Source organism: Trachurus trachurus (genome assembly GCF_905171665.1).
Source record: "Trachurus trachurus genome assembly, chromosome: 24".
Taxonomy (NCBI): Eukaryota; Metazoa; Chordata; class Actinopteri; order Carangiformes; family Carangidae; genus Trachurus; species Trachurus trachurus.
Window position 1 is genome coordinate 6318994 of NC_139910.1, and position 20308 is coordinate 6339301.

A 20308-nucleotide genomic window follows, 5' to 3' on the forward strand; every position below is an offset into this window, starting at 1 on the left:
TGGATGGATGATGGATGGATGGATGGTTGGATAGTTGATAGATGGACGGATAGTGAGATGGATGGATGGATGGTTGGATTGATGATAGATGGATGGTATATAAAGGTAAAACCAAAAGTATTCAAAACCAACCAAAACAGACCTCAAAGAGTTAATATTAGAGTGTCTAGAACAAACATCCCATTCTCCTCCTCTTCTCCTCCTCCTCTCCTCTTCTCCTCCTCCTCCTTCTTCCCTCAGACCATCCAGAGAAGTCGTGTCCCGAGGGCTCTGCAGCTTGTCTGGTCACCAAGGACGGCTCCTTCAACATGGGCTCTCCCACCGGCCCTCTGGAGCTGGTGGACAGCGACAGGTACCGTACTAGCTCCTGAAACCACACGACGGCCTGTAGAAAACTGTGCGACAGATAGAAGAGACTGTGGTTTGTTTGTTTCTGATAAACTTTTAATTAATAACAAGTATTATCCATGTTTCTCATTGTCTCCAGTCTGAGGTTACACTATGAGCTGAGTCCTGACTCGACTCCTCCGGCCATGTGCAAGGAGCACCACCCTGCCGTCACCATCACCTTCACCTGTCCATCCAGCAGACACTCAGTAAGACACACACACTCACAATATATGAATAAACACACACTCACTAAAATGAAGACTTGCCTTTTTAGTCTGACATTTAACTGAATTTTTCATATTTTAAGATTTATGGCACTATTTATTGTTTATAATTAGATTTAAACATTGATTTTATGCAGTATCTCAATTTGTATTGTTTTAATTATTTATATATTGCACATATTTATTTTATTTTATTTATTTATTTAAGGAGGACAATGCACATTAATGAACATTATCAAATGTAAAGGTGCCAGTGTTAGCCAACGGCTAGTTTCCGACTGTAGTCCTCCTGGCAAGGTGTTAAAAGCCATTAAAATGAACACAAAGACATAACAACATAATTCAATAAAACAGGAAAAAACGTAGTTTTTAATCCACTCTATAGTGTTTTCCCTACTCCAAAGTACAAATTGTCGGGTTTAAGATGGCGTTTCCTCAGTATTTTCACCTCCTCTGTGTTTTAATTGGGTGTGTGTATGTCTGTGTGTAAATGTCATCTCATCTTCTTTTTTTATCAAGTAAAGCACTTTCAGCTCCTTCCTGTTTGAAAAGTGCTCTACTAATAAAGTTTGATTGATTTATTGATTGGCTTACATGCTGACTGCTTCCTGTGGTCACAGGCCAGCGCTCCTCAGATGACGGCGGAGCTGAACTGTCGCTACGAGGTGGTGTGGGTGACGGAGTACGCCTGCCACAGAGACTACCTGGAGAGCCACACCTGCAAACTGACCAGCGAGCAGCACGACATCTCCATCGACCTGACGCCTCTCACCCTGAGCTGTGAGTGTCAGAAGCTCAAACATCCCCCCATCTACATCTGCATACAAATTAATATATTCTTTTCCCATTCTCTTCTTCAGCAAAAATTGTGGATATGAATTTTATTTCGAAAGCAGAGGCATAAAAGTTATTAGGGGAAGATTTGAATGTGAGGCCCTCGTTCCGACTTCATGTCTTTTTAATACTGTTATAAAACTCCACAGGGAAATAAGAGGCAGTCAAACTCCTCTCACTTAACAAACACGTCCTCATTCCTCAAACCGGTTCTTCACAGGGCAGGAAGTGAAGTGCCGGAGAAAACTCATGGAGCACAAGTGAAGTGAAGTGAAGTGCTGCTGCTGCTTTAACCCACAAAGACAACTGTGGAGTTTGAATATTCCTTCTCTATTATTAACCACTCTGACACATCTAAGCTCCATTTAACTTTTTTTTTTATATCCCAGTTTGAGGAAGTAACTTCATGAGTAAGCTGCTCTGACCTTCTTGGTTCAGTGTTGGGAACAGAAAAAGGTTTTTTTTTGTGTGACACAATGTCGGCCACGAGTTAATGTTTGACTAGCAGCAGCACTGTGTCTGTTTGTGTTAATGTGAAGGTGTGTATGAATCCCTGAAGCCAAACACTTTTATTTCAAACTAAGCTCATTACTGTCACTGATTTTGCCCAAATCAGTTATTAAGATTAAACTCACCCACTATATTTTATTTTTACAGTTATGTGTTTTAAGATTGTATTTTCCTCATTATTATTTGTGCTAAACGTATTTTGGGGCTTTTTTATGCCTTTAATTGATAGTTAATGGATAGTGGGGATATATAAAAAGTAATAATATAATATTATAGGAAATAGTTAAACAGATACAACACAATACAACACAGTACTTAAAGGGATAGTTCAACATTTATGCAAATTGGCCCATTGCCATAATAGTTGTATTAATAGCCTATAGTCATAGCAGTAGGTTCGTTACCTTTAATTCATGGTGCAAGCTATTTTTAGAACGGTGGAGCAGTGACGTGAGCTGCTCAGAGCTACGCTACGGAGGCTCATGGGATTTCTTGGTTTTCCTCATCAAACTCATCAAATACACAATCCAACAACTCCACAACGCTCTGGTGGACAAGTTGTGACCTGCACATTCACCACACTATGAGATAATAACAGAATCGTTGTTAATTATTTGTTGTTGTGTTTTTGTTGTTGTTTGCAGCTTCAGATCATCCGTACTACGCTCACTCTGAGTCCGGTGACCCAGGCGACAGCTACGTCTTCTACCTCAACGTGTGCGGACAGATCCTCAATGACGAGTGTGGACACCGCCCGTTCATCTCGTCCTGCCAGGTGAAGAAGAACGGAGACGTGAAGAAGGTGGCGGGAAGATACGAGAACCAGACGTTACGGTAATCTGTGTGTGTGTGTGTGTGTGTGTGTGTGTGTGTGTGTGTGAGTGTGTATGTGGGAACAGTATTTAACAGCAGGAAGCTTCACATCAGCATTTTCACTTTAAAAGCTCCAATATATGTTTAGTTAATGTGGAGTTCTTCTTCTCAGCATCAGTGCTCAGGCTCAGTTTTGCTTCGCTGCTGCTGCTGCACTAAACTAAAAAAAGAAATCAAACAGACGGCTTCTCAGCAGGAGATGTTTTTGTTTCCTGTTTGTGAGTCTGTTCCTCACTCACTCTCAGATTTTATGTTCAAAAACAAACAAACTCTCATAAATCTCCCTCCTACTCTCTCTGTGTGTGTGTGTGTTTTTTCCTCTGGTGCAGCTACTCCGACGGAGATTTGACTCTGATCTACCCGAACGGAGACCAATGCTCCACCGGCTTCCAGAGAATGACCATCATCAACTTTGAGTGCAACAAAAACGCATGTGAGTTTCTCCTCTCTCTATGTCTCTATGATCCGTCCACACTTTGTTTTTGTCTTTTAACAACACTGTGTTGAGGATTAACTCCTCTCCACTGGTGCCACCTGGTGGTCACAACCAGAACCTGAGAACCTGAGAGTGAGTTCTGCATCAGCTTCTTTCTCAGGTCTCAGGGAGAAATAAAAGTCAGAGGAAGTGAAAACTAGTTTGTTAAACTGCACATGAACTCTGAAGTGGACGACAGTGAGACGAGACAGGCTGGTGTCATGGTATTTGAACATTATGCAAATTAGTACTGATAAAATACTGGTGCCATAAATGTGACAGGACCTCAGACTAACTTTTTTTACTAGGAGCACAGTGGCCCCCCTAATTTAAAATCTTAGGAGGTGCACACTGTAAATTAACCTGCAAAGCAAATATTCACATTTCCTTTTCATTCATGATCCTCACACACATTGTCCTGACACCTGTTATGACACATACCAGATTGTTTGAGTCGCCCCTTCCACGTTTCACCAGTGTTGAAAATAAAACAACAAATTTACTGTTTGCACATGCGCAAGTAGATGAAAAATTTACTTGCTCCGTCTCAAATTTGAGGGGTAAAATGCCTCCATTTAGGGGTCCTGCAATGTGTATTATTCTGAATTAAATGTCTTTGTTTTTACATTTTTAATTAAACTCTCTGAGCCAAAGGATTCTATATAATCAGGTCAAAATGAGAGAAAGTGCAGTGGTTTTGTCCTGAAGTCATGTACAACATCTTGTATACTTCCCCCATCTTCTCAGACTCTCTCCTCTTAATATACAATAGTCAATAAATGTAAAAAAAAAAAAAAAAAAAAAAGGCTTCATGGCATCTACATACAGAAAGTGCAGCTTATAACACAAATTAGTGAATAATATCGTAGTTTGACCATGTTTTTCCTGCTGTGGTTTGTCTCATTTCTCACCTGCAGCCAACGGCGGCCGAGGGAATCCAGTTTTCGCAGGCGAGACCGACTGCACCTACATGTTTGACTGGGAGACGTCGTTCGCCTGCGTCAAGGAGAAGGAGGATCTGCTGTGTCGGGTCCGAGACGAACACAAACACTACGACCTGTCGCCCCTCACCAGATTCCCCGGTGAGTTTAACGGTTTCATCTTGAACAAAGGACACTGCCTGCAGTAGAGAAATAAACGGAGCTAGTGATATAGTAAATGTTGAGGATAAATAGTGGACATGTTGTAAAAGCCCAGTGTCCTCTGTGTCTCTGCTGCCTCAGGCTCAGACACCAGTGGGAACTGGGAGGTCGTGGACGCCAACTCTCCGAAGCCGGACTCACGCTTCTACCTGAACGTCTGTCACAAAGTGGTTCAGAAAGGAGGCGCCAAAGGCTGCCCGGTCAACGCCTCCATCTGCGCCGTGGGTAAGAGTCCTCCTCCTTTAAGCTTTTCCTCTACATTTAGTCACAGTTCTACATATTTTACAGCTTTTCAGTCAGTTTTTGACATGTAAAATCAAATTTGATTTGATTCAGGAACAATGAGCACCAAAAAAACTAAAAGATTGGTGCACTAGATTTAGCACAGAGGTAATTTCCATCTGTAGTCCATAAAACATAAAATACACACAATGTTTTGTACATTTACACACTCATCATATAACATACACCATCTTTTATATAGATATATTTTAAAAAGAACTACTGTTTACATGTGCAGATAGCATTAAAATTACACTGATGAACAGTATAGTAATTAAAATGTGTCTGAAACATCAATTATACATGTGTAATATATGTGTGCTATCTAAACTTCCACAAACAACATCAATTAATACAAAAACAAACAAAAAATTACAAAATAATCCTCTTTGTACATTTGCTTACATCGATTTAACCCTCTGTGGTACGCTCAGTGAAGCCAGTTTGGAAAAAAATGTTTGGAGTGTTTTTATTTCTTAAAATAGACTAAATAAACATAATCTAAAGACATTTTTAAGAATTATTTTTTTTTTGGGGGGGGGGGGGTGTTTCGGGGATTTGTTGCTTGTAGGCAACACTGTAATGGTGCAAGTGAAAAAGCAAGTTTTTTTATTCAATTAGATCATAATTTATTTTGATACATTACATATTGCACACCATTTTGAATTTAGAAGCATTATAAAATGAATTTTTTAAATGGGTGAGATGATTGTTTATTATGATGAACTGAGCTGTGTGTTTTGTTGACGTATCCGTCCGTCTGTCTCCAGATAAAGCTGGAGTGGCCGTCAGCCTCGGCAGCTTCCTCTCTTCTCCACAGAAAACCAAAATAGGGAACGACATCCGGCTGGTTTACACCGACGGAAGCTTCTGCTCCAACAAGAAGACGAGGATCCAAACCATCCTGACCCTCAAGTGTAAACCAGGTGGCGTCGCACGGAGAGATACGAAGCTTTTACATAGATTACATAGATGTTTCCACCCAGCTGACTCTCTCTGCTTTCTGTTTTCCTCCTCTTCCTCCTTGTTTTCCTCCTTGTTTCCTCACAGGAGATGTGGAGAGCGCTCCCGTGCTTCGCTCCGTGTCGCCTGATGGATGCGTCTATGAGGTGGAGTGGTACACCTCCGCCGCCTGCGTCCTGTCCAAAACACAGGGAGACGACTGCAAGGTGGAGGACCCTCTGGCCGGTACGACACACACATTCATTCATTCATAACCTTTATTTAAACTCGGAGATATATTGAGGAGCAACCTCATTTACAATATAGCCGAGATGAAACACAGAACATATAAAGACAGAAGACAAAACAATTGAGACATACATACATATTCAGACATAACAAACGTACATAAGTATAACTTGAATACATAAGTGTAGTTAAAAGCAGGAGCAGTTAGAGGTCAAATATGATGTAATTATGGATTTAAATTGCCCTATTGGTAAAAGTGAGGTAAGTTTCAGATGATTTTGCATAGAGTTCCAGGTTGAAGGTGCAACAGTAAGAAAAACTAGTCTTTCCAAGTTCGGTGTTGACAGAGGGAACCTGCAGTGTGAGCCAGTCTTTTGAGCGTGTGCAATGGGAACCTGCATTAAAAGATACTAGCGAGTTCATATAAGATGGTAAAAGACCAGTGAGAGCTTTAAAAATAAATAAAATCCAGTGTCGATCACATTTATACACGCACACAGAGCAGTTTGATGTCTCCTTCTCGTCGTTTCCTCCGGCTGCTTCGTCACTCCCTGAGCTCTTGAGAGCGTCTCACAGTGACATTGATCATCTGTCACTGTGACAGTTGTTGTCTTACAGTAGATGAGTCGGTTATTTTCCTGTGTTATCTGACCGACAGTCAAAAAAACCAACATTTATAGATTTTTTACAACCAAATCAAACAGAGAAAAGCAGCAGATCCTCACATCTGTGAAGCAGAATAGAAAACAATAGTCTTTATTGCCATTGTACACAAATTGGACAGTGCACTTGTACACTACTTAAAAACAACAACTACTAGGCCTATTGATAATAAATAATGAATAAAAATGAGAAATCAATAATCGGGAAGAGCGGCACACACATATTGAACTGTTAGTGAATAGAAAAATGGATGAAAAATGTAGAAATGGTCCTTTAATGCAGCAGAAACCAGAGGAGAGTTTTCACTTCTGCTTGAAAATGACTTGTCAGTTCATTATCAAACCAAATAATCAATTTATATTTTATATTTTAGAATTAAAAAGCTGTTCAAGCTGTTTAAGGTCTAATGAGTCTGATTCAGTTTAAGACGCGAGTCTTTGTGGAGCTGATGTTAGTTTAACCAAAGATTCAAGGACCTGGCTTCTTATTTGTAGCCGTCACTCTGATTCCCACTCAATGGATTAATTATTTAATCCTCTCAGATTTACCTTTATTAATAGTTTTAGTGTTTGACCAGCAGCTTTTAGGAGACCACACCCAGGTTTGGACTCACAGTAGCCATGTTACATGGACACAAATAATCGGAATAAAAGCCAATCCAAGTAAAACTGCGTTATGCCGTTGTTTTCAACAAATTTGACCGGCAAAACTTCACTGCTCGTGTCACAGTGAATTCATTTTGATTAACTGCTTGATGCATGAACACGCACGTTTTATTCGCACCACTTTATTTCGTGTCCATGTAAAACAGTGAAGTTGGAATTTCCAATCAGAACGATTATAGAAAAAATCCACATGTAAACGTGGCTGGTGTTTCTGCGCTCAGAGTCACCTGATGTTACAGTAAAAGCTCAGAACCAAGAACATTTCTGGCACTTGCCTTGAGTTCAGTTTATCTCCTCCACAGCACCACCTGCTGGCGAGTTCATGTCACCTCCACCTCTTAAATCCCTCCATATCTCCTGAGCTCACATGTGAATCATTGAAGAGGCTCCTGGTTCCTCCTCGTTCACCTCTGAACCCTGACTGACTCTAACTCTGACCTGTGTCTGCTCTGCTCTGCTCTGCTCCACAGGTTTCTCCTTCAACCTGTCGCCTCTCACCAAACACGACGGCTTCTACAACCTGACCAGCGGACACTACGACTACTTCATCAACGTTTGTGGCCCCGTCAAAGGAAACTGCCCCGAGAAGGCTGGAGCCTGCCAGGTGGAGAAGAGGTGGGGATAAAAGACCACACGCAAAACTCCTATATAATATAATATGATATAATATAATATAATATAATATAATATAATAACTTTAGTTATATAGAACCTTAAAAAACACAAGTTTACAAAGATAAGTCACAAACCAGTGTCATAAAACCATAGGAGATGACAGCAACACAGGTAATATGAGACCCCAACAACAAATTGAGACCACATTAAAATGCAGGATGCAGTTAAGTAGATAAAATAAATAAAATGAGGGTGATAGAAAGAGATAAGATAAGAAAAGATTGGATAAAAAGAATTGAAACAGAAGAAGGTGTAAAATTAAAACTAAAAGCATCAGAGTAAAAACTGTGAGATAAAATAGAGCAATAGTGAATGTGAAAGTAGAACGGGGAACTACACCGACTAAGAGAGTGAGGGTACTGTACATTAAGACGGGGAAATAAAAATGTTTGGAAACAAATAGAAGTGATAAAAAGACGAGGATGACATCAACTAAAATCAAGTTTGTGAAAGTGGGTTTTAAGAAAAAGACGTCAGGAAGCGCAACAACCCAAATCTAATGTCGGCCTGAGAAGAGAAACAGAGGGAGATGTAGAATCTGTTAAGAGACAGAGACAGAATCTTTCCTCTTCCTCTCTCTGACGACACCGGTGACATCCAGGCCTGATTGAATGAATTTTCCTCGTCTGTGTTTCCTCGTCAGCTCCTGGAGTCTGGGACAGGCCAACTCGCGGCTGTCGTACTACGACGGCCTGATCCAGCTCACCTACAGCAACGGCTCCCAGTACAACAACAAGGAGCACACGCTCCGGTCCACGCACATCTCCTTCCTCTGTGACCCCGAGGCCGGGGCTGGAAACCCGGAGTTCCAGGTGAACTCCTGCCTTCATCCTCCTCTTCCCTCCTACTGCTTCAACTGTGTCTCTAGATATTTAACAGTGTATTTGTTCCTGTTTGTACACAGTGTTTCTGCACTTTGTGTCTTTGTAAACCTCTGTTTCTGAGCTACCAAATATTCTCCAATAGAAGCCCAGCATTTTTTTTTACTTCACCTGCTGAACTGACCCGGCTTGTATTATGAATGGGACAGGCTTATTTAATTTAGAATGAATCTTCTGCTCAGCAAAGATGGAAAATCCTCTCAAATGGTTCTGTTGTTACTGTTTTAAAAGAGTCAGAACAGAAGGAGACAGTCGATCCAGAGCAGCGTTCATTTAGATAAATAAACGTTTGCTCCGGCCATTAGTGGTGCAACGGATCATTGTTGATACGTGAGCCGTTTGGATCACTCTCCATGGATCAGCACGCAAGTTGTCAGCCGAAAAAATCGACAGCCTTGGGTCAGGTCGGATCACTGGCTTCCTCTTTTTTTATTTTGGCTGCGTTCGGGCCGAGAATTAATGCTCGTAAGTCTGGGCTCCAACACTCGCGGATCGGACCGAGTCAGGTCTTTATTTTCAGGCCGGTTGCGAACTCGAGCATGAATGAAGCAGAAGCAGCTTAGAAAGAGCGAGAGATTTTGTACATTCACAAGAACTTGTAGAAAATAGAAACTAGTGCTGGGACGATATGCTTTTCTCCCAATTCGTTTCTTTTACGACTTTTTGGCAGCAACCGTCCTCTCAATCGACAATAGAGTATTAGAGTACTAGAGTATCGATTCAATAAAGTATTTTAACCTTATCAGTTAACGGTTATTCATCTGTTAACGAGCATTGGTTGTCTTAGGTCGCTGCAACGCTCTGTACGAAAGCCTGTGAAGTTTATGAATCGATTCTAATCGAGCTAAACGACGCCCCAATATTAACACATCTTAATCTTGTCTCTGTAAATCCAGATTGAAGACAACTACACCTATAACTTCCGCTGGTACACGTCCTACGCGTGTCCTGAACGTCCCCATGAGTGCATGGTGACCGACCCCACCAGTCTGGAGCAGTACGACTTGTCCAGGTAACTCCCGTCTGCTCCTGTCCTGTTCCACAGCACGTTAACATGTTTATTAAGTTCAAGTTTCAAGTTTATTTGTCATATACATTAAAAAGCACGATGTACAGTCAGTGCATTGAAATGTGGTCTGCCCTGGCTCACTCTCAACCCTTAAAAAGTAAACAATAAAAAAAATAAAAACTAATAATGACAGTAGCATCATATAAACAATGACAAGTAAAAAACAAGCATGTACCATAAGAAGCATCAATAAATAAGTCAAACAATCAATGATCTGCGACCTACACGTTCATTCATTCCTACATTCACAATCATTCACACTCATTTAAAGCAGACATTATACAATATCAAGCCCCAATAAATACATCAATCAATCAATCAATAATTCACACGGCCTTCACAGTCATGTGAATTATTGATTAGTGAATTATTATTAGTGAATTATTGATTGATTAGATGTTCTCCTCCTCCTCCTCCTCCCTCCAGCCTGTCCCGCTCCAGCACCGGCAGCAACTGGCAGGCCATGGACCTGTCGGACACCAGCAACCTGAAGAAGTACTACATCAACATCTGTCGGCCCATCAACGCCGTGCAGGGCTGCGACCGCCACGCGTCCGTGTGTCAGATGAAATACGTCACCGAGCAGGTCAGTAACCAACCAGGAAGTGTTTTTTTTTATTCTGCATCGTCAGCCAATCAGAGGAGAGGAGGATCTGAGCCTGATGCATTAATAAACCCTCTGAGGTCTGAGGGTATTGTTTTACTCTTTCACGTCTATCTCCGGAACGCCAAATGATAGCGACGTATGTCTTTTTATATTGAAAGCGAGACACTTCGGCCTTTACAAAGATCCACTGGTGAGTCTGTAGCTCACCCAGAAGCAGAGTAATCCTGCCTTAAACATCCGTGTCCAATAGGAGACTCCTGCCCCATCACATGAGAGAGTTCATTTACATCAAGGCGGTTGATCTGTTGCCTTGTTATGATCGTAAATGCAATGCAAAATGTGTAGGTTACCATTTACACATTTTCACAAGCAAAGACCAAGACATGGGATCAAATCATATGGAAGGAGAAAGTTTGTTCACTACAGCAAACAAGACAAAAAAATCCAGGGATGTGGTTCTCTTCCTCATTGCAGACACACACTGTTTTCATGCCAGGCGAGTGGGGCATTTTTTGTAAATAATGTTAAAATAATATATTTTGTATCATAGTTAGAGCCCTTATTCTTTCCCTGCTAATCCCCAAGACCTCAAAGAACAGTTACATAGAAGTTATATATATTATAGAAGTAGTATAAATGGAAGTTTTTAATAATTTTAAACAAATATATGTGAAATTATTTTTATTTGTCATTTTCTGATCATATAGAGGGATTATCGATCTACGTGACGTTCTACTGCGCATGTCAGCTGTAGAAAGAGCTGAGATCATGTCTTATTCTGCTGTTAGTTGCACTAATCGTTTTGATAAAAATAACAAAACGTGCAAGTTTTTTAGAATACCATCAACTCAGCTATTCATATGACTCTACTACAGAATAAATATTCTGAATGCTGAGGTTGTCCTGAAAAAAGGGTGTCAATTACTTGATTGTTCATCACAGGGCTGAGGTTTTACGAGCATTAATACACAAGGAGACCAGGCGAGAGAAATACAGAAGAAAATGTCATAGTAGAGCATATTTCAAGTAAAACACTCTCCTGTGGAAGTCCTGAAGGCTCAGTTTTATCAGCACAGGCTGAGTTCATTATCCCTGTGGACTGAGGCTTTGATGCTTTCTATCTCCATCTCTCTGACGTCGTCGTCCTGCTCTCCGTCCTGTAGGGCTCTCCGAAGGAAGTCGTTGACGTCAGCAACATGGGGATGTCCAAGCGAGGGCCGATCATCGAGAGCCGCGACCGGCTGCTGCTGGAGTTCACCGACGGCTCCATCTGCACGTCGGAGGAAGGACAGAGCCTCACGCACACGACGCGCATCCACCTGGTCTGCTCCAGAGGGACGGTGGTGAGTGGACCGAGCTCAGGCAGCGAAACACAGCAACACTCAACGTTTCACACCTGTAACTTTCTGTGTGTGTTTGTGGTTCCAGTCCATGGGCCCTCGGTTCCTCATGTTCCAGAACTGCACCGCCTCCTTCATGTGGGAGACCCGGGCCGCCTGCGCCATCAGCACCACCAAGAACAGCGTGAGTTCAGTTCACCCACATGACAACTCAGTCTTATTATCAGTGACATTAAAGAAACACACATTTGTTTTAAGGCTAAGCTTAAAACAAATGTGTGTTTCTGTTGCAGGTGTAAAATATGGCATTCATAAAGCAAGGAACTGAAAAGTTGTACAAGTATATCTCAGTTAAAGAAAATGTTTAGAAAAGAAAAGATAAGCGCCTACAAAAAAGAAGGAGAAAGAGAAAAAGAAGGGGGGAAAAGGAAAAGATATATATGTTTCATCATCTTTAATTTTTTGAAATAGAGTATAATATTGGTGTTGATAGTAAGCCAATGCAATTATAACAACAGAGAGGGGCAGGTACTGTAAATTTTCCTTCATCCTGCTCCTTGTTGAAATGTAGAACTATCCCTTTAGTTACTTGGTTGCAATCAGGGTGTGAAGAGGATTTCAAGCACTTAAAAAAAAAAAAAAGCTCCAGAATAAGATCTCCAACCCTAACCTTCAAATGTGAAAAATGAATAATTTAAAAACTTTTTGTTTTTCAGAACTGTTCTGTTGTCGACCCCGTCACCGGCTTTGAGTTAAACCTGCAGCCTCTGGCTTCAAAGATCGGATACAAGACACAGGGAAACGGAAAGGACTTCCTGGTAATAACGTTGTCCTCAAACCTCAGTTTAGTAGTTTAGTTGCCCGTGGGATTAAAGTTAAAAGGGTTTTGTGTTCTGTGTTTTGTGTTGATGTGTTATGTGTTGACTGCTGTTTTCCTCGCTGCAGGTGAACATCTGCTCGGACGCGGGCGAGTGCGGACCGGGCATGGCCGGCTGTGAGCTGGAGGCCGGACGTCCCGTCAGCCCGGTGGGGGTGGAGAAGACGCTGCAGTACTCGACCGACGGGCTGCTCAAACTGACGTACAAGGGGCCGCTGGACGACCCCACAGGTAGGAACCAGGGTTTACTCTGCTGAGTGACAGAGAGCTGGTGTGGGCTTGGTTTAAAAACAAAAGCAACATGTTTTTGCGTTGTTTTATGATAAATTTGTCATAATTTCTAAGCATGTAAGACTTCTGGGACTGAGAGAGGAATAAAAATCATGTAAAAAATTAGGTCCAACTGTGGAAAACAACACTTCTCCAAAGCCTGAATGGGACGGGGGATGTGTTAGTGTACTGTGTGATAACATGTCTGTAAGACTGTAGCGGGTGAAAACGTCCTGGAAAATGATTTTAGAGAAAAGAGTGGGAACCCTGATATTAACTTTACCTCTAGCAAAATAGCAACCAGCTGCACATTGTCACATTATTAGAAATATTACATTTGGTCGCTTGCAAAATGAAATTAAATCTGTAAAAACGACAACTTCTTCATACCAGCTTGTAGATATTTTCATTCACTGTAATTACATGAGTATTTAGGAGGTTATTTAGGAGGTCTGACATGACTATTGATTTTAGGGCACAGACTCCAAATTGTGATCCCACAGTCATTAAGGGCCAATCTGTGGAATGTGTGGAAAGCTATAAATATCTGGGCACTGTAATTGATTCTAAACTGTCTTTTAACAAGAACTGTGAAGCAGTGTGTAAGAGGGGACACCAGCGTCTGTTTTATCTTCGGAAATGGTCCATTGACAAAACTCTTGCTCAGGCTATTTTATCGAGCTTTTATCGAGTCGGTGTTATCTTTTGCCCTGGTGTCCTGGTTTGGTAATCTGTCATTACAGGACAAAAATTCCCTGAATCAGATTATCAAATGGGCTGGTAGGATAATTGGTGAGCCTCAATTTACCATGGCAGCCCTCTATGACACACAGCTGCAGCGTAAAGCCAGCGCTATTCGTAATGACTGCTCACATCCTTTGCACGGCGAGTTCCAGCTCCTTCGCTCTGGCTGACGTTTTGTGGCCCCTAAGGGCAGGACAAAACGGTACAGAAGTAGCTTCATACCCACAGCAATGGTAATGCTGAATAGTAAAGCCACAAGGTGATCTTGTTCATATTCAGGGATGCAAACAGCGCGCCGAAAAGCGAAACTCGCTTTTTTCATGACCAATTAGGTGACTTGTGTGAATCATTCAGATCCGAAGAGTTTTTGTTTTGAGGGAGGGGGGGGGGGGGTCTCTCAGCGTCTCAGCTGGGGTCAGTAAAATGTTTTTCTAACAGGCTGACAGTGACAATCACATGAAACTGAGGCGAACTCCTTCATGGTTTCTGATCATACTGATAACTGCCGACCTCCAATGTTGACACGCGACGTGCGCGCTCGTTACCCAAAGCGGCGCGTATCCGCGTGCAGTCGGTACGTACATTACTGTGTCAGGCAGGTGTCTCCCACGGAGCTCTGCCCCGTTTCAGAGGTGAAGGAGAGACGTCGCCTCCGCGATGTAGAATGTGTTCAATTAAAGTGAAACTAACACATTATATAGGCCTATATGTCCATTACACACTGAATGGGATGTTAAATCCCATGTCTTTATTTCTTCAGTTTATTTTAATAGTAATAATTATGACTAACATTCAGTGAAGACCTAAAAATCAGTATCTCCAAAATTGAAATATTGCAATGGTTTTTATTTTTTTAAAGCATTTTTAATCTAGAAATGTTGGCCTTCTGAAAACTGTCCATCTATATGCACTCAATACTTGGTTGGGGTTGAACTACTGGAAATAGACTTTTCTGTGATATTGTGATATTGTTAATGGTGAGCCCCCCCCCCCCCCCCCCAGACAATTCCTCTCTTTTTTGGTCCTGACCCGTTTGCATCCCTGCATATTGAACCTAGCTGACCCTAGGGACATGTAGAAGCACTTTTATATGTAGAAGCACTTTTTTATTTCTACTCCTATGACTTTGACCATGTATTTTGATTATATTGTCTTTTATATTTGTGATTTGTGTGTCATGATGTCTGTGTGCGGCTGTTTTTTATACTGGGACTGCTGAGTGCCTGTCTGCACAACAAATTTACCAGCTGGTATTAATAAAGAAACCTTGACCTTGACCTTATAGTGGTTATAACCTCAGATGAGCTGGTTACCGTGGAGTCTGAGTCAGTCTCATCTCTCCGTCTCCTCCTCAGCGACCCGCGACACCTTCACCATCAACTTCGTGTGCGACCGGACCTCCTACCCCGGATCTCTGAAGCTGCTGCGCGAGGACCTGAACTCGTTTCCCAACCACGTGGTGCACGACGCCCTGTTCGAGTTCTCCACCGCTCTGGCCTGCATCCCCGCGCCGGTGGCCTGCGAGTTCACCGGTAACGACACACAACACACACACACAACACACAGCTGAGATGTACGTGTACGTGTATGTAGAAGTCAGTGTTAGTTAATGAATTAATTAACTCTCTGTTGAACCGTAGACACCCACGGGAACAAGTACGACCTGAGCCACCTCATCAGGAACGGAGACGACAGCCCCTGGATCGCCATAGATACCGATACGGTCAAATCACGGCGCTTCTACATCAACGTGTGCAAACCCCTCCCCCCCGTGTCCGACTGTCCAGGTCAGCACACACACACACACACACACTTACAGTAAATAAATGGAGGTTGTAATTTTAGATTTTTAGATTTTATTTATTTGCACAGTTAAAGATTACACAAGTAAAAGTAACAATTTAACAATTTAAAGTGCAGGAAGAGGCGAAAACTCACGGAGCTTATCAGGTGCCTCCACCTATAATTAACAATGAAATATAATATCATACTAAAGAAAACAAAATATACAAATGAGCAATCAGAAATATATAGATGATAGAAATCAAGGAAATTACCGGTACACAAAAAGAATAATGATCGAAATATATGAATAACAATAAAGAGTACAATTTAAAAATTAAGAAACAAACAAACTAAAAACAACGACTAAAGAACAAACCAAATAAAACAAACAAGAAATAATTTCAAGTAATGATATTAGATACATGAATAGACACTTGAAAATATAGGAGAGAGTTTCTTTCTTGCTGTTTTTTTTTAACAACTTACAAGTTTAAATTATTATCTGTCACATGAGGAGCTGCATTGAAAAGCGGATTATTCAACTGAGAGCAGAGGAATCAACTATTTTAACAATTCATTTATCATTTCAGTCATGTTTTGAGGCACAAACAAAAGTTTTCTGCTTTCTTTCAAATCGGAGCATTTGTTTTTTGTTTTTTATCATATATAATAAAAGTTTGTGCACCTCCCTTTGGACTCCTGGGAAGTTATTAAGAGCTATTTTTATTGCACATAAAGCATGACAGTAGGACAGATTACTGCTGCATGCATTGATTATCTTACTGTATGTGTGGTTTTTCATTCATAGCAACAGATTTAACGTCAAAATTTCAATTACAATAAAAGGGAAGTGGTTAAACTGTGACGTTTTCCTTCCTGACTGTGTTTGTGTTGTCGTCCTCGGTGCAGCGGGGCCTCTGGGAGCCTGCGGGCTGATCGATGGGAAGAGCTACAACCTGGGCTACGTCCAGTCCACGCCGCAGGTGGCCGAGAGCGGCGCCATCAGCATCACCTACCAGAACGGGGACCGCTGTGGAGCCGCGTCCCGCTACTCCACCCGCATCATCCTGGAGTGTGACGACAACCCTGTGAGTCGATGGAAACGGTTACACAAGTTTGAGTTGGGCGTCTTGTCGGAGTTTGGTCCTTGACACAGTTCACATGCAGCAGGGAAAATCGAATAGTTGATATAAACATGTCTGGACAAACCTTCTCATTCAATTTCAGTTTTACTTTATCTTTCTCACTTTCTACAATGTAGATTCATACTTAAAGGAGACATAATGGAAATATCACTTTTTGAAGGCTGGTCCTGTTCTATGTTGTTCGTTCACACCGTCACCGTTTATTCGTTACATCCGCGGTGTAAAAGGCTGTGACGCAAAGACGCGATTTATATAACTTATAACTTATATTTAGGTGTTTGTCTTGCCTTCCGGCCTCCAAAATGTGAGAATTAACAAAAAAAAATCTGTAATTTTCAGGCTCCCTAGGTTGAAATCCACGTGGTTTTATGAGTTGTCTTCCAGTGATGTTACTAGTAACCTCAAGAAACTAATGACAGATTCAAAAGTGTACAAAAAGCTGTCATCAAAGCTAAAGGAGAAAACATATTCTGCTTTGTTTAACACTTTCTTGTTTACTACATAACTTCATATGTGTTCCTTCATAGGCTTGACGTCTTCAGTCTGAATCTACATGATATGCGTCGTTTTTCAGCCGGTTAATATTGCCCCCTCTCCTGTTGACTTTTCGGTCACCTAGTAAATAACTAGATATGAATAACTTAGAGTTCTCAACTACAGTTCCCGACCGGATGCGCCGGTTTGGGTTGAAAGTATATACAAATGACTCAGGTTTATTTTTCTTTATAAATACATGTTCTTGCCGGTTGCACTGTGTGAAATGCACTGAATCGGCACAGGCACCTTTCTTTGCCGGGGTCCAGGTCGGCCTCTCTGCTTCACTTTGTGCCGTCGCTACTGTTGTGAAACTTGCACACACATGCATCGTCCGGTTTCAGTCAGATGAAGGCGTTTACATGCAGAAGAAAACAGGTTTCCAGTCACATCATCTGGGTGTTTTTAGTCGGATACATTTACATGATTTAAGTCGTCCAGTTCTAGACGGATTAAGCTATAATTAGTTTATTTCAGCTGTCATGTTAAGGTGGTAGTGTGACAGTGTTAACATGGTGCTGTGATGTTTCTTCTCTGCAGGGCTCCCCCATGTTCGACCGCCAGGACGGTTGTGAATACGTGTTTGTGTGGAGGACGTCTCAGGCCTGTCCTGTCATGGCGGCTCAAGGTGAAAACACGTCTCAGTCTTTACAAAGCCGTGAGAAATAAAATAAAGTCTCCAATGTTTTTAATTAATTAAACGACCGTCTCTTCTTAGGCAAAGAGTGCCGGGTGCGTGACCAACGGAGCGGCTACGAGTTCGACCTGAGCTCCCTGAAGGGAAGAGACTACCCCGTCCCCAACGGGAAGTACACCTACCACCTGTCCGTGTGCGACGGGCTGAAGAGAGGCGTCTGCACGCACGCCGACACGGGCAGCGACACGGTGTCGTCCTGCCAGGCCGACGGAGACAAGCACAAGATCGCAGGTGCAGAATCGGCCCCATGTTCTGCTCCGTTGTCCAGCGTTGTGCACTTTTTTTTTTACTGTTGTTGTGTGTGTGTTTTGTTTTAACCAGAACAAAGAGATCAGATCACATCACCCCAGTTGTTAAGACCTTACACTGGCTCCCAGTCAGCTACAGAATAGATTTTAAAGTTCTGCTACTGGTTTACAAATCACTGAATGGTCGAGGTCCAGAATACATGAATGACATGTTAGTAGAGTATAAACCCAGTAGAGCTCTGAGATCTACTACTACTACTAACAAACTACCAGCAGAACTGAAATCAGCCCCAACTGTCAGCACTTTTAAATCCAGGTTAAAAACATTTCTCTTTTCATGTACTTATAGCTGAGCTCTTTTTAAGAACTTTTAACTTTATCTATTTTCTTTTATTTTACTTTTTTATTCTTCTTTGCTCCTGCTTTTAACTCTGTGTTCTTTGTTTTTATGCTGTTCTTTTTTATTTTATTTTTTATGTTTTGTCTTTATGTAAAGCACATTGAGTTGCCTTGGTATGAAATGCGCTATATAAATAAAAATGCCTTGCCTTGCCTTGCTGTGTCTGCACGCAGGGAAAGCGAACCAGCTCCTGAGCTACGTGGGAGACCAGCTCATCCTGAACTACACCGACGGAGAGACCTGCCATAAGATTTACAACAGATCCACAGAGATTTACTTCTCCTGCCACCCCGACAAGAACCCTGTGAGTCTGACAAACGTTATAGAAAGTTATATTTTATTGCCTTTTTCCACCAGTGTGTATGTTATAACTAGGAGTGTCCTCGACTAGGGATTTTTGAATCTTTAGCAGCAGGGAGCACCCCCATATATTCAGAATGGTACGATCTTTTTTTTTTTTTTTTTTTTTTTTTGCGACGCTTAGGCAAGGCAGGCAAGGCAATTTTATTTGTATAGCCCGTTTTTACAAACAGTTTGTCTCAAAGGGCTTTACATGGCATCGTAACAACATCCTCTGTCCTTAGACCCTCACATCGACTGAGGAAAAACTCCATGGAAACCCTTTTAACAGGGGAAAACAGGAGAAACCTCAGGGTGAGCAACAGAGGAGGGATCCCTCACCCAGGACGGACAGACGTGCAATAGATGTTGTTACAGACAAGAAAACAGTTTACAGTTTGTCACAGAATGTGCGGAATATGGAAATGTTAGCAGGGGTTGATGAAGGCAGTCTCTGCTGGGGGGGGGGGGGGGCTGGCCAGCTCGATGGGAGGGCTGGGTGGTAGACTGGACCATGGGAAGGGAGGGGAGGCCGGTCTAACAGCAGGGGAAGGGGTGGGAGGGGGGCGATGCAGGCGGCTGGTGCAGGGAGATGGAGCTCCGGTGGATCTGCGGAAACACAGAGAGAGTGCGAGACACCAAGGCCAAACTACAAAGTACAACAGAAAATGACAGTTTAAAAATATACTGAGAGCAGCGGTTCTCAACCTTTTTGGGGTACGGGACCCCCTGCATATTTTTGATCGACCCTGAGGACCCCCCCCCCCAATTTGCAATTTGATAGAAACAGGGGGGGAAAAAATGCATTTTAAATTGCATTATGGCATTTATTTACTTGTTGAGGTAAATATAAGCTTTCAGTTGTAACTTCCAGAACAACAAATCATACTGCATTGGCTGCAGACAATGGCCTGATAGAAATTAAATTCACCCTTTTCCCTAATAATTTGGTTGTTTAGATTTTATATTTTTATTTTACAGTACTTGTGCACATCATTTTCAATTATACACATCTTTGGTGTTTTGTATGATATAAAATGAAAAATCTTGACATATCATCATTTACATCATGCAGGAGCTTGCTGACAAGACATGCCCTGTGATTTTCAGCTTAAATATGCAAGGAGGCTGACCATCAGGTCTGATGATACAAGTCCTGACCATAGGTCCTGACATGTGTTTCTCTTCAATAACACATTCTACATCTCGACGTCTTTCCTCTTTTTTTCAACTTTATTAAAAGTTGCAACAACAACAAACAATTCAGTAATTCCAGCTCACGTTTCCATACAACAGTAACAGGCGACGTCTTTCCACACACGGGCTTCCTTCACCTTTCAAATGAGGCAGAGCTCAGTGGGAACAGTAGGAGAGACACAGGCCGAAGGCAGCGGGACACAACACCGGGGGAGAAGCAGGTCCGTGCGTGCAGCTGTGCGCCGTGGACG

At 42.0% G+C, this 20308-nt stretch overlaps 1 protein-coding gene across 1 annotated transcript in view; it reads left to right on the forward strand.

Moving 5' to 3' along the window:
* igf2r (insulin-like growth factor 2 receptor) overlaps positions 1-20308 on the forward strand; it is a 61694-nt gene that overhangs the window by 20012 nt on the left and 21374 nt on the right. The window contains exons 6-28 of the mRNA XM_084000671.1: positions 241-352; positions 488-596; positions 1235-1394; positions 2603-2792; positions 3161-3264; positions 4224-4388; positions 4530-4673; positions 5501-5656; positions 5781-5918; positions 7720-7864; positions 8568-8736; positions 9702-9817; positions 10301-10460; positions 11645-11824; positions 11910-12005; positions 12538-12639; positions 12767-12929; positions 15068-15244; positions 15353-15499; positions 16407-16585; positions 17717-17804; positions 17895-18104; positions 18695-18825. Of these exons, the coding sequence (XP_083856797.1) occupies positions 241-352; positions 488-596; positions 1235-1394; positions 2603-2792; positions 3161-3264; positions 4224-4388; positions 4530-4673; positions 5501-5656; positions 5781-5918; positions 7720-7864; positions 8568-8736; positions 9702-9817; positions 10301-10460; positions 11645-11824; positions 11910-12005; positions 12538-12639; positions 12767-12929; positions 15068-15244; positions 15353-15499; positions 16407-16585; positions 17717-17804; positions 17895-18104; positions 18695-18825 (3341 nt within the window). The remainder of the gene's footprint in view (positions 1-240; positions 353-487; positions 597-1234; positions 1395-2602; positions 2793-3160; positions 3265-4223; positions 4389-4529; positions 4674-5500; positions 5657-5780; positions 5919-7719; positions 7865-8567; positions 8737-9701; positions 9818-10300; positions 10461-11644; positions 11825-11909; positions 12006-12537; positions 12640-12766; positions 12930-15067; positions 15245-15352; positions 15500-16406; positions 16586-17716; positions 17805-17894; positions 18105-18694; positions 18826-20308) is intronic.